The sequence below is a fragment of the Rutilus rutilus genome, assembly GCF_951802725.1.
Source record: "Rutilus rutilus genome assembly, chromosome: 1".
Classification (NCBI taxonomy): domain Eukaryota; kingdom Metazoa; phylum Chordata; class Actinopteri; order Cypriniformes; family Leuciscidae; genus Rutilus; species Rutilus rutilus.
In genome coordinates, this window is record NC_140209.1 from 25819785 (window position 1) to 25839915 (window position 20131).

Sequence of the window (20131 nt, forward strand, 5' to 3'; positions counted from 1 at the left end):
AGTCGGCCCATTCTCCTCTGACCTCTAGCATCAACAAGGCATTTTCGCCCACAGGACTGCCGCATACTGGATGTTTTTCCCTTTTCACACCATTCTTTGTAAACCCTAGAAATGGTTGTGCGTGAAAATCCCAGTAACTGAGCAGATTGTGAAATACTCAGACCGGCCCGTCTGGCACCAACAACCATGCCATGCTCAAAATTGCTTAAATCACCTTTCTTTCCCATTCTGACATTCAGTTTGGAGTTCAGGAGATTGTCTTGACCAGGACCACACCCCTAAATGCATTGAAGCAACTGCCATGTGATTGGTTGATTAGATAATTGCATTAATGAGAAATTTAACAGGTGTTCCTAATAATCCTTTAGGTGAGTGTATATGCCATTAACATTTTATCATTAATACCCCTTTCTGGATATTTCAAGCTTTATAGTTTTGTCACAAAAAGGCATTTCTTTTTAAAGGTCAAATTATTTAACAGATGTGTAGCCTATATGAGGAATTGAATCTTGTCTTTCAGTCTGTTGAATCCAGTGTATTGAGATGTGTAATACAAATTATTTTGATCTGAGAAGAATTGCAGAATAGATATACAGCTCTCATTTTTGATCTATTCCATTAGATATATTGATCCAAACTCTCAAAAGCTTCTTGTTTTGAGTAGTTTCTCCATTCATCTGGTATCTTCCCCTTCCCCTTAAATGTTTTATTGTAGTATTTCTCCAGATGTTTCTGGAATACGCACACAAACCACTTCCAGTAGGGCAGTTCAGAGAGATCAGAGGGGATGCTCCAGTCTGCATAAACTCCTCCTGCTCTTCTGTATTCTCGCCAGAGGACATTATCATCTGAGGCATTGGGATAAAAAGATCGACTGCTTGCCACCGCTGACGTGCAGATGCTAGTAGACAGGTTTGTCGTATTCTTGTAATGCATCCCGTTTAGTCCAATAACACGATGGAAATAAACATTGTGATCTCCATCATGGTTTTCTATGGTGTTGGTGCAGGTGGCTTTACAGAACGGACACTGAACCCAACAGCACTGACCGAAGTGATCAATCAGAAGCTTATCTGGCCTGAACTTATAGTCCAGCTTTACTGGAAAAGTTGTTGTGTTAAATCTACTGATGATGTCAGACATTATAGCAGAAAGTTTGTCTCTTATCACATCTTCTAGGAGGTTGAAATCATCAACATCGTCATGTTTCACTCCAGTGAAGTCTTTTTCAGAGAAGATCAGCACATCTGAGAGCTGCTGTGTGAAACTCTTCAACCACAAACCAACATCTCCTGTGTTCACGTGAACATGTTCAGTAGATTCATGCGCTGCTTTCATGATCTTCTGCTGTAGGAGTTCAATGTTCTCCTTCATCTTGGGTAAAACACTGACACTGAGCTTATCAGTGATGTACCGACTGACTTCATCTCTGATGAAACTCTTCAGGTAATCTCTGGGATTATGAATGTAGTTCATGTATTTTTCAAAATCCTTCTCTTCTGCCAGTGTCTTCAGGGTGTATTTCTCCAGTTTTGATCGGTTTCCATTCAGTGATTCACAGTTTGATCTCATTTCACCAGCCAAATCTCTGGCAGTCTTCTTGTAGACACTCTGCTCAATGGGCTCTTTAAGTTTCTGACAGATGATCTCTCCAAAAATGGCAGCTGATGTTGCTTTATGACAATATTTCTGGAAAATACTATAGTACTCTCCTCTCTTCTTCTCATCATATTTCACAGGACTATTGGCATCCCTGAACATTTTGTGTTGGTCAGTGATCATTTTGTTTGCTCTCTTACAGATGGAAAGAACCAAATCCCTGAAGAATTCATTCTTGAAATCATATGTCACTGGTCCTTCCTGAAGTGCTGTTACTCTTTTCTTAATGTAATCTGTGAGGTGTTGAATACATCTGATGTTGTAGCCCATCTTTGAAATGTTAGATGACATGATCATTGAGTCTGTATGCTGAGCAACGTCTGTGACTAATGCTCTTATTTGGGCTTCACCTTCTCTTGAAAGATTGTAACCGAATATCTTAGTTGATCTGTGGGTGTTTGTGACTGATCCTGTACATTTCCTGGATTTCTTTAACTGTACATACTCTGAATAACTTGGTACAGAAAAAATATCTCTGCACTCACTTTTCTCCTTATGTTGGCCTACAGAAACACTTCCATAGGTGTCACTGAGGATCTCTCTCACATCTCTCATTATGTCAATGTCTTTGATTGGAGGAGTGTCTGAGATGATCTTCTTCACACTCTGTTTCCAAAACAAATCAAACTCTTTCTTCACTGTTTCTTCATCATTTGCTTTATCTTTCAGTTTTAAGGCAAGTTCTTTGCTCTTTTCATAGAGAATGTTTTCTTGATGTGTCCTCTGAGCATCAATCTTTTTCTTCAGGTCTCGCTGCTGAAGAACCTCATTTAATTCCCTCTCTGTTTCTTTCACAATGTTTTCCTGAAGCTCCTTGATTTTGATTTCAAATGATGTTTTCCACTGAATCAGTATATCAGCATCAGTGTCCTTTTCAAAGAATTCAGAAACTGATTTTTCCACTTCTTCTCTTGTCTTCTTCAGTTCTTCTTGAAGATCAGTTTCCTCAACCTTATGGATTGCTTCATTTTCTATTTGGTTGTAAACTGTGTTCTCAGTTTCCATCATGGCACTGCGAAGACTCCAGGTCCATTTGCTGTATTCGGTCTCCAGTTTTCTGTAGGCTGAAATCTCCAGAGATTTTCTGAAGTTGATTATGAATTGTTTATTCAGTAAAGCCTCCCAGAGATCTTTAATACGATCTTTTAAGTGTGTCAGCATCATTCCATGTGACTTTGATGCATACGTTTGAATAGATTCTTTTAGCTCTTGAATGTTCTCGCAGTAGTTTGGGTTTGGTGGTGCCATGGGTGGGCTTCCCTCCCAGAGCTGAGCAAAATACTTCACATCATTCTGAACATCAAATCTAATGACATCACTGAAACATTCTGCATCATAGTCTTCCTCATTAGCAGTGAGTTTTGTCATCTCATCCAGTTTCTCCTGTAGTCGTCTCCTTCCTTCCATGTTTATAAGTCCGCCTGTGACATCTGAAACGTTCTGATGCACAAACATACAGCTTGGATTCAGTCTAACCATTTTCATCCTCATAAAGGCCTGAACAACAATCTGAAGAATTGACTGCATGTCAGCTGGGTTTTCTCCAAATATATTGATCAAGGTCAGATTACTAAAACCAACAACAAATGTGGCCAATTCATTGTCTTGATGTCTTGTTGATCTTCCAGCCAGTTCTAGAGCACAAAGACCTTCAGTATCAACAACCAGAATATAGTCAAAGTTCAGCTCTGGTTTTATCTCGTCTGAGACTTTGACCAGCTGCATGAAAGCTCCTCTGGTGCACCTGCCAGCACTGATGGCAAACTGGAGTCCAAACATGGCGTTCAGCATGGTGGATTTCCCAGAGCTCTGAATCCCTAAAACTGACAGCACAAAGACTCTCTGGTCTCCCAGTTTCTGAATGAGTGCATCTATAACAGCAGAGATCCAAACCAGAGGAACATGAGCAGCATCTCCATCCATCAGCTCCAATGGAAATCCAGAGATCATCATCTCTGCTGCATGACTTGGGAGAGAAGAGAAGTTAAACTGCAGGTCTTTCTTGCTCTTCTTCACAGATGAACATGATTCATAGATCTGTCCGATCTCCCTCATGATGTGCTCCAGACCAAAGGTTGCAGCTTGAAGATCCTCAGATATTCTCTCAAGTTCTGTCTGTTCAGCTTTGAATTGATCAGGTTTTTCATTGTTGCATTTAAGTTTTAAAACTGCTGACCACTTTTCATCATACTTGTGATAAAGTGCAGAAATATCTGGTGAGATATATTCATCCAGGACAATTTCAAGCCATTTAAGGAAATAGATCTTACTCTCAGCATGCAAGTGCATTTCATTAATAAAGAACTGTATAAAAGTACTTATGTTAAATGCATGCTGCTGCTCACGTAATCGCTTCAGGTTGGCTTGTTTTTGGCTGATGTTCATTTCTGTCTCATCTCCTCGAGTTTTATTTAGTTCTTTGTTTTTCTGACACCACTGATGCCACAGTTTCCCTTGATGAGGCACAAATGATTCTTTGATTTCTGCCAGATCTTTATCCTCCAGCAAACTCATCATCTGCTGTGCTGCTTCTCTTCCTCTCCTGCAGTCATCATCATCTTCCTCATCTACTCTGATGTCTGAGTGTTTGGACACATCTTCAAGTTTAAAAGTGGAAGATGATTCTGAGAGACAATCATTTATAGTTTGTCTGAGTTCCTCAGATACAACTGACAGATGTCTGTGCTTCAAACCAATTTTGAATTTACCTTTGTCCATCACAGTTACAGTAGATTCATCTTCAGTGAAAAGACAAATGAGTGGCTTTCTGTTTGTGCACAGGTTTTGGATTATTGTTGGGCTTTCTTCGTTCCTGGGAAGTTGAGGTAGAAGAACAACATTGACGGAGGCCATTTCAGTGAGGATCTCCAGCTGTTTCTCATGGTCTCCTGCATCACCATGTAGATTACAGAACGCAACACAGTCAGCGAATTTATCCGTGTTTTTCCCAGAGGGGCAGAACCAGGCGATCTCCACCACTCCATCCATCAGGACTCTGGTTCTGCTGCTGCCTGGGCAGTTCCTGTGGAAGAACGTGTTGTGTTTCTCATTGATCAGACTGTTCATCAGATGAGACTTGGATGAAGACACAGAGCCAAACCTGAAGAAAGACACCATTGGGGTTTCTGCCTTGTAGACAAGATGGGTTTGACTAATGTTTTCATTGTTGTTGTTTCTCATCTTCCAGTTCTTGTTGATTTGTCTGAATGTCCAGAGAGGAAACTCAATCTGTTGTGTGAATGGATCAGGAACAAGCAAAGGCAGAGCGTACTGACACTGGGACAGTTTGGTCACCATCATCTGCTTCAGGAAACCATCAGCACAATGAAACACGGCCATCTGAACATCCATCGGGTGGATTTGCTCAGATTGACTTTCTTCTTCATTAGAGAAAGATATTTTTTTGAAATTATCACTGTTGCCTTCAGTTGATTCATTGTCTATTTGTTGTGTGTGAACCTGTTCATTGGCATCTTTAACATTAGTGTATCTTACTCTGTAGTTCATCATCAGTAGTTTTTGTATGAAACTCAGAACCAGTTCCTCCTCAGCACAGGACTCATGGGTCTGTAATGAATGTGCAGTTAACTGAAGAACTTCTTCTCTTTTAAATGTATTTTTGTTCTTGTCAAGATGAAGTCTGTGAAATAGATGCTCTATTTGTTTTCTTTCGGTCTTATCCTGTTGTATGTGTTGATCTGGGCTGACTCCTCCTGGTTTAATGTCTTTGTTTTCTCTCTGTTGGATAGAAAAAAAAACAGTGATACATATTTATCAGCGTTTTCAAGTACTCTATTAATTATAAGTAATTATAATTCCCATTTAGTCAGTCACGTTCAACATCACATTAATATACTGATGTATTCTGTTACTATGTTTCTGGTTTCGTTGTTTTTTGGCTTAATTGAAGCTGCTCTCCACCCTCCTCTGCTCTCACTACCCTCAATGGAGGGGCCAACAAGGGTTACATGGAGATTCCACAGGTGAAGCGTGCAGTTGCGGTCAGTGGCGGTTCTACATTGAATTACACCCTGGGCGAGACCCCCTTCGAGCTTATAGAGTTTTTAAAAATGAGAGTGGCCGAGAGCTACTCATGTAATACAATACTTAAAGCTCTTAAATAATGTATCATAACTCTCTTTTAACAACTATTCAAACTGTTTTAGACCTAAAATAGTTTTTGTAGGCCTATATATGTCACCCTTAAATGTAAGAGAAAATAACAGAAGCAGAGATTACATTTTATTTTTATATTTGCATATTATACTGTAAAAACACATAATTATAGTTGATTTTAGTTGATCATAGCTGATCATAACTAGAGATGAAATGGCATGAAATTTCATGATTATAGTGACCAAAATGATCACGGTTATCACAGAATCTTGTTCAAAAAGTACTAATAGTACACAATGAAGTCAATTCACCAAGTTTTATGTCAAAAACCAGCAAATAACAAATAAAATTAGCATCAATATGCATTTACATACTGACATTTACATTGCACATTAGCTTATCTTTTATTATTAATAGTAAAATTCAGTCCGATTTTCCTGTGGCGTCTGTCGTTGCTATTAAACCATGCACTGCACTTTCCACAACGACAATGAAGTTTTTGTAGCTAATGGATTTCCACCACCGAAAAACGCTTGCTGTAGCTCTGCTACAAGATTTATTTACGGAGAAGAGAAAAACACGTATTGTTTGGGTGCACCCCCATACTGAAAAGTTAAAAAAAATTCATCTCACTGCCCCTGGAAAAAATTAGCGCGTTGCTTCAATTATGAGCGCGCTTTACACACACCTACATTTGAAATAACTAACTCGAGCATGCAAAAGACACGATATGTGAACGGCCCCTTGGCGAGCTACCTCCAATCAGGCCACGGGCCAAAGGTAAACTTACCTCAACACTGCCTGTTCCTAAGTTTTTCTTTTGAGGGTCGAGCATATCAGTACAAGATCCTCCCATTTGAGCTGTCCCTGTCTCCCCTTGCTTTATAACAGCTTTCCCCTTGCTTTATCCGCGAGGAGGTTGTCCTTACCCTGCTCAGGGACGACTGCCTCATTCTAGCATATTCTTGGGATCAGTTATTCAAACACAGGGACCTGATGCCTGGTGCATTCAGCCCCTGGTCAGACCTTGTCTTTCTACTAAACATTCGCTCACTTAAAAATAAATCACTTCTAGTCAACGACTTAATAACCACAAACAACCTGGATTTTATGCTTCTAAATGAAACCTGGCTAGAAGACAGCTTCAGTGCAACAATCCTCAATGAAGCAGCCCCTCCTAACTTTACTTTTATGAGTGTCTGCAGAGCTGTAAAGAGAGGTGGGGGTCTAGCTGCTCTTTTTAAAGATATCTATCAATGTAAGCAAATATCATTTGGGAATTACTTGTCTTTCGAATATCTGGGTATTGTGTTAAAAGGTGCTCCACGCATTTTACTTTTCATTATTTACAGGCCTCCAAAATACTCTCCAGCCTTTGCTGAGGACTTTACAGAACTGTTATCAACAATTACCTCAGAGTTTGACTGTTTTGCTATTGCTGGAGATTTTAACATCCATATAGATAATGCAGAAAACAATATGGCAAAAGAAATCAAAACTGTTTTAAAAACTTTTGATCTGAATCAGCATGTACATGGACCCACACACAATCGTGGACACACTTTAGATTTACTTATCAGTAAGGGTCTAAACATTTCATCGATTGTTATTAAGGATGTAGCACTGTCTGATCATTTCTGTATTTTCTTTGATATATTGATCTCTCCTGCCACTGAAGCTAGATCTGTGTCTGTCAAGAAGAGATGCTTAAATGAGAACACTAGTGTCCTATTTATGAAGGCTATATCTTTAACACCAAGCATATCTGCAGACTCTGTTGATTTTCTCCTTGATTCTTTTAACTCAAAAGTTAAAGGTGTAATTGATGATATTGCTCCTGTGAAAGTCAGGAAGAAGAGTGGCAGACAAAAGGCACCTTGGAGAAACTCAACAGCAGTGCAAAATATGAAAAGACAATGCAGAAAATCAGAGCGCATGTGGCGGAAGACAAAACTTGTAGTCCATTATAACATCTACAAAGACAGCCTTCATGCTTTCAATATGGAACTAGGCAAAGCTAGACAGACTTTCTTCTCAAATATTATAAACAGCAATTTAAACAACACACGCACTCTTTTTGCTACTGTAGAGAGACTGACAAACCCCCCAAGCCAGATTCCCAGTGAAATGCTCTCAGACAACAAGTGCAGTGAGTTTGCTTCTTTCTTCTCTGAGAAAATCAATAATATCAGAAAGGTGATCAGCACATCCTTGAGTTGCGCTGGGGTCAGACAGATCAAACCACCTGAGAAAGTAGTTACTATGTCTGATTTCAAAGAAATTGATGGCAAAATTTTGGAAGAAACCGTACAGCACCTTAAAACATCAACCTGCGCTCTCGACACACTTCCCACATCGTTTTTCAAAAGTGTGTTAAACAGTTTAGAAGCAGATCTTCTAGAAGTGGTAAATGCTTCACTTCTCTCTGGGAGTTTTCCAAACTCCCTAAAAACTGCAGTTGTCAAGCCCCTCCTGAAAAAGAGCAATCTGGATAAGACCATATTAAGCAACTATAGACCGATCTCAAATCTTCCTTTCATAGGCAAGATCATTGAAAAAGTTGTCTTCAATCAGCTGAACAAATTATTATGCTCGAATGGATACTTTGACAATTTTCAATCTGGTTTCCGACCGCACCACAGCACAGAGACAGCGCTCATAAAGATAATAAACGATATTCGCTTAAATACTGACTCAGGCAAATTATCAGTGCTGGTACTACTCGACCTCAGTGCTGCATTTGACACTGTCGATCACAACATACTTCTGGACAGGCTGGAAAACTGGGTCGGGCTTTCTGGGATAGTCCTAAAATGGTTCAGGTCATACTTAGATGGGAGAGGTTATCATGTGAGTATAGGAGACCATAAGTCTGAGTGGACATCCATGACATGCGGAGTCCCTCAAGGCTCAATTCTAGCGCCAGTCCTGTTCAACCTGTATATGCTCCCAATGAGCCAAATAATGAGAAAGAACCAAATTGCTTACCACAGCTATGCAGACGACACACAGCTCTACTTAGCCCTATCGCCCAACGATTATAGCCCCATTGACTCCCTGTGCCAATGCATTGATGAAGTCAACAGTTGGATGTGTCAAAACTTTCTTCAGTTAAACAAAGACAAAACTGAAGTCATTGCGTTTGGAAACAAAGATGAAGTTCTCAAGGTGAACGCATACCTTCACTCTAGGGGTCAAACAACCAAAAATCAAGTCAGGAATCTTGGTGTGACACTAGAGTCAGACCTTAGTTTCAGTAGTCATGTCAAAGCAATAACTAAATCAGCATACTATCATCTGAAAAATATTGCAAGAATAAGATGCTTTGTTTCCAGACAAGACTTAGAGAAACTTGTTCATGCTTTCATCACCAGCAGGGTGGATTACTGTAATGGACTCCTCACTGGCCTTCCCAAAAAGACCATAAGACAGTTGCAGCTCATACAGAACGCTGCCGCCAGGATTCTGAGCAGAACCAGAAAATATGAACATATCACACCAGTCCTCAGGTCTTTACACTGGCTCCCAGTTAAATTTAGGATTGATTTTAAAGTATTATTACTGGTATATAAATCATTCAATGGCCTAGGACCTCAATACATTGCAGATATGCTCACTGAATATAAACCCAACAGATCACTCAGATCATTAGGATCATATCAGCTTGAAATACCAAGGGTTCACTCCAAGCATGGCGAGTCCGCTTTTAGCTATTATGCCAGCCGCAGCTGGAACCAGCTTCCAGAGGAGATCAGATGTGCTCCTACTGTAGTCACATTCAAATCCAGACTCAAAACACATCTGTTTAACTATGCATTTACTGAATGAGCACTGTGCCAATGTTCGTCCGACTGTTTGTACTGTATTTTATTTTTTATTTTTCTAAACTGTTTTAATTATTCTTATTTCTTTTTATTATTTTAATTTCTTCTATGTAAAGCACTTTGAATTGCCATTGTGTATGAAATGTGCTATATAAATAAACTTGCCTTGCCTTGCCTTGCCTTGCCTTGCCTTGCTGGCCGGAGTGCCCTTGAGAGAACAAGTGAACAGGCATGTTGTTGTTACAGAACGGGCTGGGGTGCTGTGTGCAACAGGCGTACAGCTTCGGGTTCCTGGACAGGACCTCGCCAGCACTGGCATACCAATTGCCTGGACTTGCTGGCAGTGATGTTCGCCCTGCAGCAGTATCGACCTATTGGTCCGCACAAACAACACTGTGACTGTTTTGTACATCAATGACCAAGGCTGGGTACACTCATGGGTAACACTTTATTTTGATGGTCCCTTTTGAACATTCTGTGGACTATAAGTAACTTTGCAACTACATGTCAACTAACTGTCATTAGAGTATTAGTAAATTGTCTGTTTATTATCTGCTAACTCTTTATTGTGATGCTCCTCCAACATACATTCTACTGACTATAAGTAACTTTGCAACTACATGTCAACTTATTCTAACCCTAACCCTACCAGTCTACTAATACTCTACTAACACTCTAATGAGAGTTAGTAGACATGTAGGTGCATCGTTACTTATAGTCAACAGAATGTGTTAAAGGGACCATCAAAATAAAGTGAAACACACTCATGTTGCATGTCACAACTCACATGCCATCTCCTCCTCTGGAGTAAGTAAAGACTTAAGTCGCTGCGCACCATTCACATCCCGGGGAGCTTAATCATGCTCTCACTACGCGCTCTCACGACAGCTCATATTCCCGAGAGAATGGAGACTCCAATCTAGAGACCTGCGCGGGACACAATTTTCAGTCCCGCTCCCGCCCGCTCCCGCAGTGTTCAGTCCCGCTCCCGCCCGCTCCCGCAAAGATTTGTTATTTTTAGTCCCGCTCCCGCCCGCATCTGTGATATTATGTCCCGCTCCCGCCCGCATCTGTGATATTATGTCCCGCTCCCGCCCGCAAATGCCCGCAAGACGGCAGGCAGGATGTATGTTCACGAACTGTCTCACGAAAGGTCTTGGAAAAAAAATGCGATTTGTGTCCGTTGTATGTTAACACCTTTTGGCATTTATGGCAGCAGGTAAAAGGTAGTTGATTCCCCTCTCCATCATGCACAACCGAAAAAGACTGCCAAATGTCTGATTTGATGTTTCGTGATATTTGTTTTGTAGTAGCCTAAATGTGCCTTTCTTTAGAGAAGTGCTTACATCTGAAGCACTAGAGGTGCTCTTTTCCTCGTCCATGCTGTCTATTTTGAACTTGAAGCTTTCGAATTCGAACACGGAGCAACGTGAAGGAATTGTCTCTAAACAAGTGTGCGTGAGATTAGGTCCCGCCCTACCCTAAACAGCAACATCCAAGTTTAGGCTGCTTAAAACGTTTTTATTGCTGCCAAACAGAATCTCCCTCACAACTACAAATTATGTACGCTACTTTAATCATTTATATATTTTACTTTACACTCATATTTAATTCGCGGGAGTGCAGCGTATCATCCCCCCCGCCCGCACCCGCAAGTGCACCTTCATCATCCCGCCCGCTCCCGCAATGAACTTTTAAAATTTGTCCCGCGCCGCTCTGTTTTGTGTCGGGGTGGTCCAGATGATCTGGAATCGATTCGGGGATGCACAGGTAGACCTGTTTGCCTCCCAGGAGTCCACCTACTGCTAATTGTTCTATTCTCTGACCAAGGGGACCCTCGACACAGATGCACTGGCACACAGCTGGCCCAAGGGCCTATACGCAAGTATGCATTTCTCCTAGGGAGCCTGCTCACACAGACTGCTGTGCAAAGTCAGGGAAAATGAAGAGCAGGGCCCGTATGTATAAAACTTCTAAGAAATGCTCTTAAGAATAGTCTTAAGCTTTGACTTAAGTGTCAGAAAATACTTAGTAAAGAGTAGGACTTTTCTAAGAGTAGGAGACTTTTATAAAGCAGCTACAGTAAAAGCAACTTTCAGTAAAGTATAAGACTGATTCTTAAGTGCTGACTGAAGTGGCACTTAAGTGTTGTGAACTAAGGACTACAGTGATGTCAACCCAAAATGGCCGCCCTCAACCACTGAATCAGCCAATAGCAATAATACTGCAGCATGACACCAATCATTTAATTTTATTATAATAAAATCATTTAATTAAGACACTTTAATATTAAAATTTATTTAAAAAAAATGCTTTGCATTGTGCAAAATTTTCGCAAATTAGTATTTATGCTGTGGAATCCTCTTCTATTGATGTGTGTCTCCTCATTTACAATTCTGCAAACATGAGTTCCATCAATGGATCCAACAACTCAGGGAAACCCCGAAATACTCATTAAAGTGGCTTTATTTTGCTGCGAGATTTGCAAAGTCAATGAACTGCCATACAGTAGTGGCCAAAAGTGAGGCAAAGAAAAATTGTCAGATTCACCCTTTATTCAAATATTAAAAATGTGTTAAAGATTTTTTACGTGTATTGTGTAGTTGTGCTTAGAGTCAATTGTTTGTTTGTGATAACACAATGAAATATGCCAAATTGTACAGACATAATTTTTAGCCAGGCTGTCAAACAAATGAACAAGAGAGGACAATGAAATATTAATAACTGACTATGTTGCAGACAATGTATGATTTTTTTCTTCTCCTTTGAGCTTTTTATTTTTTTAAAAAAAAACTGTAGCTGTAGTTTGCCCTTTTTTCAACAATGTTATTGATCTTCCTGGATTGACACCATTGTCTGAGAACTAAACTGAGCTGAACAATGACATCACTGTTTTCTCAGAGCGGCTGTATAATGAACTAAATAGAACTAATGATCTTTTACAATGGAAATGAATCATCATTGAACTAACTTAAGCTGCACAATGACACTATTTTCTTCTAGAGCTGCTGTACAGCCCAAACTAACTTTGTTGCATTATTTTCATGCTATCACTGTAAAGCTGCTTTGAAACAATCTGTACTGTAAAAAGTTACTTGACTTGAAATAATTTTGTCAGATAAATATCTTCGCTAAGTTTGTTTTTATTTTTTTATATATTTAAAAAAAATGTAAATATGAGGGATGAACAAAACACCATTTTCCTCATATTTTGATGGTTTAAACAAACTTGTAGGGTCATTAAAAATTTCAAAATAAAAACTCTGCACATCACTTTTAGCCACTACTGTATTTGATGTGGTCAGTGCCACAATAGTGCTATTGAGACCCTGCTTACAGTGGACTGATGAGCTCAAGTCATCACCGGTGTACTGCTGCTTTTTTTCCAGTCAGCAACAATGTAATTATTACTTTCCTTTCATTTCATTGCTATAAAATTTCTTAAAAGTCAGTTCGAAAAAGGATCCCTTGATGATCAAACTTTTATTGTTTGATCAACTCCGTCATCATTTACTGTAACTCCAATACATCATATTTTCATTGAAAAGTGCGTGGCCTCCTCCTCTCTGCTGCCATCTTGTTACTCCTAACTAGGTTAGGAGACCTCTTCAGCTCTCTTAAATAATTTAGGAGCTGAGACCTAGTCTTGACACTTAGGAACCTTTATGAATCATACTTATTCTTAAGTCTAGGAATAAAAGTAAAGTGACGTCATTCTTAGAATTTTGAGAGACTTAAGACTAAAATTTTACTCTGAGTGGCTTTATACATACGGCCCCAGGTCTTGATGGTTACGCCTTACTGGCCTCATCCAGACCTCTGGAATATCCACGTGTAGTCTCTGGACAGGACACAAGGACTTAAGTGGCCTACTTTAATGTTTTAGTCCCCTTTAAAGCTCAGGTACAAGTCAGTGCACACACTTTTTCTTTTGTTAAATTTGGCACTGGGTAGGTTACGACTGTGTGAGGGCAGTTGCCAAATGGACACGCTACAGCTTGCAAGCATCTGTGTCGCCACACTCGTAACACAGTTCAGTGGCTGGAGGGAGCATCTCTGTTACTGATGTAACCCTCATTCTCTGAAGGAGGAAACAGAGACGTTACGTCCCTCCTGCCAAAGCCCTGAACTACCGCTGAATGGCCAGTATGGATGTAACATCTTCGTTCAAGAACGAGGGTTACTTTAGTAACCGAGACGTTTCATCTGGACTTTCTTACATTTTAGCTGTTCACTACTTGTATTAATCAGCTTGCATACATACTGTCAGTCTGTGCATTCGGGGTAGGAATTTTTCACTGACTATTTCTGTACCAGGAAACAAGGTTGAATCACTTGCTTTTCCAAAACAATGAACAGATGAGTGGTTATACTACAAATGTAATGCAATCATGTCCATTTCTGATGGCCTTCATATGTAGCCTCAGTGATCTGATCACAAAACGTTTTAGACTCTGTTTACAACTGATTCATTTTCTCAACAAAATTGTTTTAAAAAACACGACACAGCACCGCTGTTATCTGGAAAAAATAGCCATTATTCCTATTGAGGTGTTTAAGGTGTTAAAATGCTATCAATGTACATGGATCAGTTCTCTCCAGGTTTCTCTGAACACTCACCTGTAGTGAATCATCAGTTTCAGAGCAGATCTTCATCTCATCTTTCACTTCCTCATTCCACTCCAATTTTCTTCTTTTTAGTTCATCTTCATGCTGTTCTTCAAGGAGTTTCAATGTTTCTTCAAAAGACTTTTGTTGGTCTTCTCTCGTGTTTCTTTCTTCTTTCAGTCTTTTCTCAAAATCTTGTAGTTGTTCTTGTTTCTCTCTTTCAATTATCTCTTTCTCTCTGACTATTCCCTCTATTTCACTCATCAGTCTCTGATATCGGTCATCAGAAATCTGTTTTTCTCTCTCCAATCTCTTAATTTCCTCCTCTCTTTGTTTTCTCTCTTTCTCTTGTTTCAGTCTTTCATCTTCCATCATCATCCTCATTGTCTTTTTCTCGTCTTCTAATTTGTTCATCAGTTCTTCTTTTTCTCTGTTCATTTGTTCCACTTTCTCCATCAAGATCTTCATGTTGTTTGCATTTGCTGTATGTTTAGATTGAAAATCTTCTCTCTCTCTTTCAATTCTCTCTTTCTCTCTGACTATTCCCTCTGTTTCACTCTTGAGTCTCTGATATCGGTCATCAGAAATCTGTTTTTCTCTCTCCAATCTCTTAATTTCCTCCTCTCTTTGTTTTCTCTCTTTCTCTTGTTTCAGTCTTTCATCTTCCATCATCATCCTCATTGTCTTTTTCTCGTCTTCTAATTTGTTCATCAGTTCTTCTTTTTCACTATTCATTTGCTCCACTTTCTCCATCAATTTATTTATGTTGTTTTCATTTGCTTTATGTTTAGATTGAATATCTTCTCTCTCTCTTTCAGTTTTCTCTTTCTCTCTGACTATTCCCTCTGTTTCACTCTTGAGTCTCTGATATCGGTCATCAGAAATCTGTTTTTCTCTCTCAAATCTCTTATTGTCCCACTCTCTTTGGTTTCTCTCTTTCTCTTGTTTCAGTCTTTCATCTTCCATCATCATCTTAATTGTATTTTTCTCGTCTTCTAATTTGTTCATCAGTTCTTCTTTTTCTCTGTTCATTTGTTCCACTTTCTCCATCAAGATCTTCATGTTGTTTGCATTTGCTGTATGTTTAGATTGAAAATCTTCTCTCTCTCTTTCAATTCTCTCTTTCTCTCTGACTATTCCCTCTGTTTCACTCTTGAGTCTCTGATATCGGTCATCAGAAATCTGTTTTTCTCTCTCCAATCTATTATTTTCCTCCTCTCTTTGTTTTCTCTCTTTCTCTTGTTTCAGTCTTTCATCTTCCATCATCATCCTCATTGTCTTTTTCTCGTCTTCTAATTTGTTCATCAGTTCTTCTTTTTCTCTGTTCATTTGCTCCACTTTCTCCATCAATTTATTTATGTTGTTTTCATTTGCTTTATGTTTAGATTGAATATCTTCTCTCTCTCTTTCAGTTTTCTCTTTCTCTCTGACTATTCCCTCTGTTTCACTCTTGAGTCTCTGATATCGGTCATCAGAAATCTGTTTTTCTCTCTCAAATCTCTTATTGTCCCACTCTCTTTGGTTTCTCTCTTTCTCTTGTTTCAGTCTTTCATCTTCCATCATCATCTTAATTGTATTTTTCTCGTCTTCTAATTTGTTCATCAGTTCTTCTTTTTCTCTGTTCATTTGTTCCACTTTCTCCATCAAGATCTTCATGTTGTTTGCATTTGCTGTATGTTTAGATTGAAAATCTTCTCTCTCTCTTTCAATTCTCTCTTTCTCTCTGACTATTCCCTCTGTTTCACTCTTGAGTCTCTGATATCGGTCATCAGAAATCTGTTTTTCTCTCTCCAATCTATTATTTTCCTCCTCTCTTTGTTTTCTCTCTTTCTCTTGTTTCAGTCTTTCATCTTCCATCATCATCCTCATTGTCTTTTTCTCGTCTTCTAATTTGTTCATCAGTTCTTCTTTTTCTCTGTTCATTTGCTCCACTTTCTCCATCAATTTATTTATGTTGTTTTCATTTGCTTTATGTTTAGATTGAATATCTTTTCTCTCTCTTTCAATTCTCTCTTTCTCTCTGACTATTCCCTCTATTTCACTCATCAGTCTCTGATATCGGTCATCAGAAATCTTTTTTTCTCTCTCCAATCTCTTATTTTCCTCCTCTCTTTGTTTTCTCTCTTTCTCTTGTTTCAGTCTTTCATCTTCCATCATCATCCTCATTGTCTTTTTCTCATCTTCTAATTTGTTCATCAGTTCTTCTTTTTCTCTGTTCATTTGCTCCACTTTCTCCATCAAGATCTTCATGTTGTTATCATTAGCTTCATGTTTAGATTGAATATCTTGTCTCTCTATTTCCATTCTCTCTCTCTCTTGTTTCAGTCTCTTATTAAATTCATCCCAAATTCTCTGTTCATTCAGTCTTCTTTTCTCATCCTCTTCTCCTCTTCTCTTCTCTTCTTCTTTTTGTTTCTGTCTCTCCCATTCCTCTCGTTCTTGCTTCAGCTTTTCACGGATCTCTCTCTCTTTCTCCTCTTTCTCTTTTATTTCAGTTTTGTATCGTTCTTCCCTCTCATTAAACTCTTCTTCTCTTCTCTTTCTCTCTTTATCATGACTCTGTCTTTCATTCTCTATTCTGTTCTTCAGTTTGTCTATTTCTGTGCCATATTTGATTTGAAGTTTTTCTCTTTCTGCTTTTATTTTCTCATTTTCTTGCTTCATTTGTTCAATTTCATGCTCAAATGCCTCTCGTTCTCTTCTCAGCTCATCTCGTATCTGTCTCTGATGTGCCTCTTGTTCTGTTATTACTTTTTTGAGTTGCTCTTCTCTTCTTTTTCTGTCTTTGTCATGATTATGTCTTTCTTCCTCCATCATCATCTTAATTCTCTGTTTCTCTTCTTCTAGTTTGATCATCAGTTCTTCTTTTTCTCTGTTCATTTGTTCCACTATCTCCATTAGGAGCTTCATGTTTTCTTCTGCTTCATATTTAGATTGAATATCTTCTTTCTTTCTTTTCATTCTCTCTTTCCCTTGTTTAATTCTCGGATTAAATTCATCCCAAACTCTCTGTTCCTTCTCTTTTCTTTTCTCATCCTCTTCATCTATTCTCATCTTTTCCTCTCTATGTTTCTGTTTCTCCCATTCCTCTCGTTCTCTTCTCATCTCTATTTTATATTGTTTCTCTCTCTCTCTAAATTCTTCTTCTCTTCTCTTTATCTCTCTGTCATGATTCTGTCTTTCTTTCTCCATCATAATCACCATTCTTTCTTTCTCCTCTTCGTGTTTGGTCAAGAGTTCTTCTCTTTCTTTTAGTTGCTCCTCTTTCTCCATCAGGAACTTCATTGTTTGCTCTTGTTTTTCTCTTTCCATCTGTCTGAACATCTTACACGAGTAGAAACTCCCTCCGTTTGCTTTCACCATGGCGTCTATCTTCTCCAGTAGATCAGACACCTGTGTTCGGTCTCCAGTCTGATTATTATTGAACACATGGTATCTTTTTCCACACGCTTCTATAAGATTCATCAAAGGAGTTCCTGGTTTTCCCAAACACTGTTCAATGGTTTTGTTCTTCAGACCATCTCCCCTTGTGAAGAGCACCATGGTGTACATTAAAGAGTTTTCACCAAATGTCTCTTGGATGATCTTCACTGATTTTGCTTCTTCTGGAGTGAATCGTCCCAGTGGAATCAGTAAGAGAAACACATGTGGTCCAGGCAGTACCATGGAGATGCAGTTGGTGATTTCTCTCTGGATCTCCTCATTGGTAAGTTCAGTATCAAATAGTCCTGGAGTGTCGATCACAGTAACGTGTCGGCCGTTGATTTCCGCTGTTTCTCTCTGAGTCTCACTTGTAACTGATTGAAACGATTCTTCTGCTGTAAAAGCATCCCTTCCTAAGATGGTGTTTCCTGTTGCACTCTTCCCAGCTCCAGTTTTTCCCAGCAGCACAATCCTCAGATCATCTCGACTCTCTTTTGAACCTGTAAAAGAAGAAATGCATTACTCTTAAAGCCTAAAAACAGTCTTTCAAAAGTTTCTGTAATTTGTACAGTGATCTTTTCATATTTTCATAACCCTGTTTGTGAGAGGTCTGCTGTCTACTTGTTTGTCATATCAGACATATTGCTGGTTTGTTTGGTATGTTGTACTGTAGGGCTACACAATTTGGGGAAAACAAAATCTAAATTATTTTTTTCTCGTTAAAATTGCGATTTAAAATTTAATAAAATATTTAAGAATAAATATAGCAATATAATAATTAGAAAATAATAAGTATACCTTTTTTTTTTTTTACAGAAAACTTGATTTATGTAAGACTGTATGGTTACCTTTGTGTAGCAGGGTGACTGAATCCACTAGTGAGGATTTCATTTTGTTCTCAAAAAGTTTGTGCGCCGGGATCATTCTGCGGTATGTAAGATTTTAGTCTTGTGTGTTGATAATTTGCTTCTGTTTTTAATATTATCTTTCTGCTCGGCAGGCCCCCCTGCGTAACTGATGGTCTCTTGGGCTATTCATGAGAATCGAGTATCAATGCTGAACTGTGATCGCGTATAATTGCGACTGCGTCGCTGTTTTGCCTCAACGTTCATCACAATAGCAACTATTAACTGCTGTGACTCTGTCGCACGTTGCTATTGAGTACTGTGTATTCCTCTGACTGTGCGAGCTGGTTGGTTGTCTCCTCTGGCCACCTTATATTGAATTCCATTGGTTTGAAGCATCTTTTATGTATGTTTAACTGTGGGTAATGTATGTTTGATTATTTGGTTTATTTCAATGTCAACTTGTTTTTATGTGGTACTGAGTCCTAATTATGTCAAGTGGTTTATATCTTTTAATTATTTGACTTGTTTTATTTTCTTGGATTGTATTCATGTTTTGTGTTTCTCATTGTTTTCTTTGTTGCAGGAGCTGGGGGTTTCTGGAGGGTGAAGGCGAAGCTGCCATTTGTGTGGTGTGTTCACACCTAGTGCTGTGTGTCTTCTGGCATTTAACCCTTCACGTGTGTGTGGGTATTTGTAGTGGATTATTTGGGCGGGTTTGTTTTCCAATTTGGCAGCCGGCCCGGACCTCCAGATACCTCTGCTCTTGGTTGTTGAGTTTCTTTAAATTGCGTTTGTTATTTACTGTGTGTGTATGAGTAGATGCTAATTGATGGTATTCATTTATATTAATGCCAAATGTGAGTTTTTAACGTTGAAATATCTAGCTATTTATCATTCAACATTGACGAGCAAAATAAACTTTTCTATTTTTCTATATATGTCTCATGTCCTCTCACCCATCAACTCAAAATGAACCTGTGTGCCCTTAGGGCTATTTCCCTGGTTTTCCGGGGTGGCGTAGTCGATCATATATTGCCATTTCTGTTCAAAGTGTGGTAAACCTTTCTCTATTCTATTACCCTCTCACCGCCATAGCGCTACATTTGCAAGCAGCCTATAACTATAAATATAAATCATTAGAAAAAGTATTGTTTGCACTTAATTAGACAGAAAAAAAACTTGTTTATTTTTGTTATTTGTTATTCTTATTTTTATGTTCAATTAGGAGGTCACACACAGCCTCAATCAGAAGTTCTGGAAGCTCATAATTCATGTACAGTAAGGTCTGAAGAGACTCACGTGACCACATACAGGAGAGAAGCCAGTCAGTTGAGTTTGATTAGTTAAAACATTAGTTAAAACATCAGCACCTTCAGATGAATGAATTTTGTCATTAAGGATTTAAAAAAAAAAAAATTCAGTGCAAAAATCTTGTCTTGTCTCATTCTCGTGAACCCAATCTCGTGTCTCGTCTCATCCCACCCCTACTGTACAAAATACTTTATATTATATGACAAGAAGCCACATCAGCTCACAAAAGGAAGTTATTTAAAACACTTGACTGATGTTATGAAGTGGGTTTGTAGTAAAAACATGTTATTAAATGTTCTCATTTGTTGGACAAGAGGTTTACGAATGCTTTGCTTTGCAAGT

The 20131-nt window shown here is 38.8% G+C and overlaps 1 protein-coding gene across 1 annotated transcript in view; it reads right to left on the reverse strand.

Moving 5' to 3' along the window:
• Positions 1 to 618: 618 nt before the first annotated feature.
• The window catches only part of LOC311277165 (uncharacterized protein), a gene marked incomplete at its 3' end in the record, with an annotated part of 36684 nt that continues 17171 nt past the window's right edge, over positions 619 to 20131 (reverse strand). Inside the window, exons 7-8 of the mRNA XM_084387346.1 lie at positions 14220 to 18130; positions 619 to 5397 (exon numbers count right to left, since the gene is read on the reverse strand). Of these exons, the coding sequence (XP_084243472.1) occupies positions 619 to 5397; positions 14220 to 18130 (8690 nt within the window). The remainder of the gene's footprint in view (positions 5398 to 14219; positions 18131 to 20131) is intronic.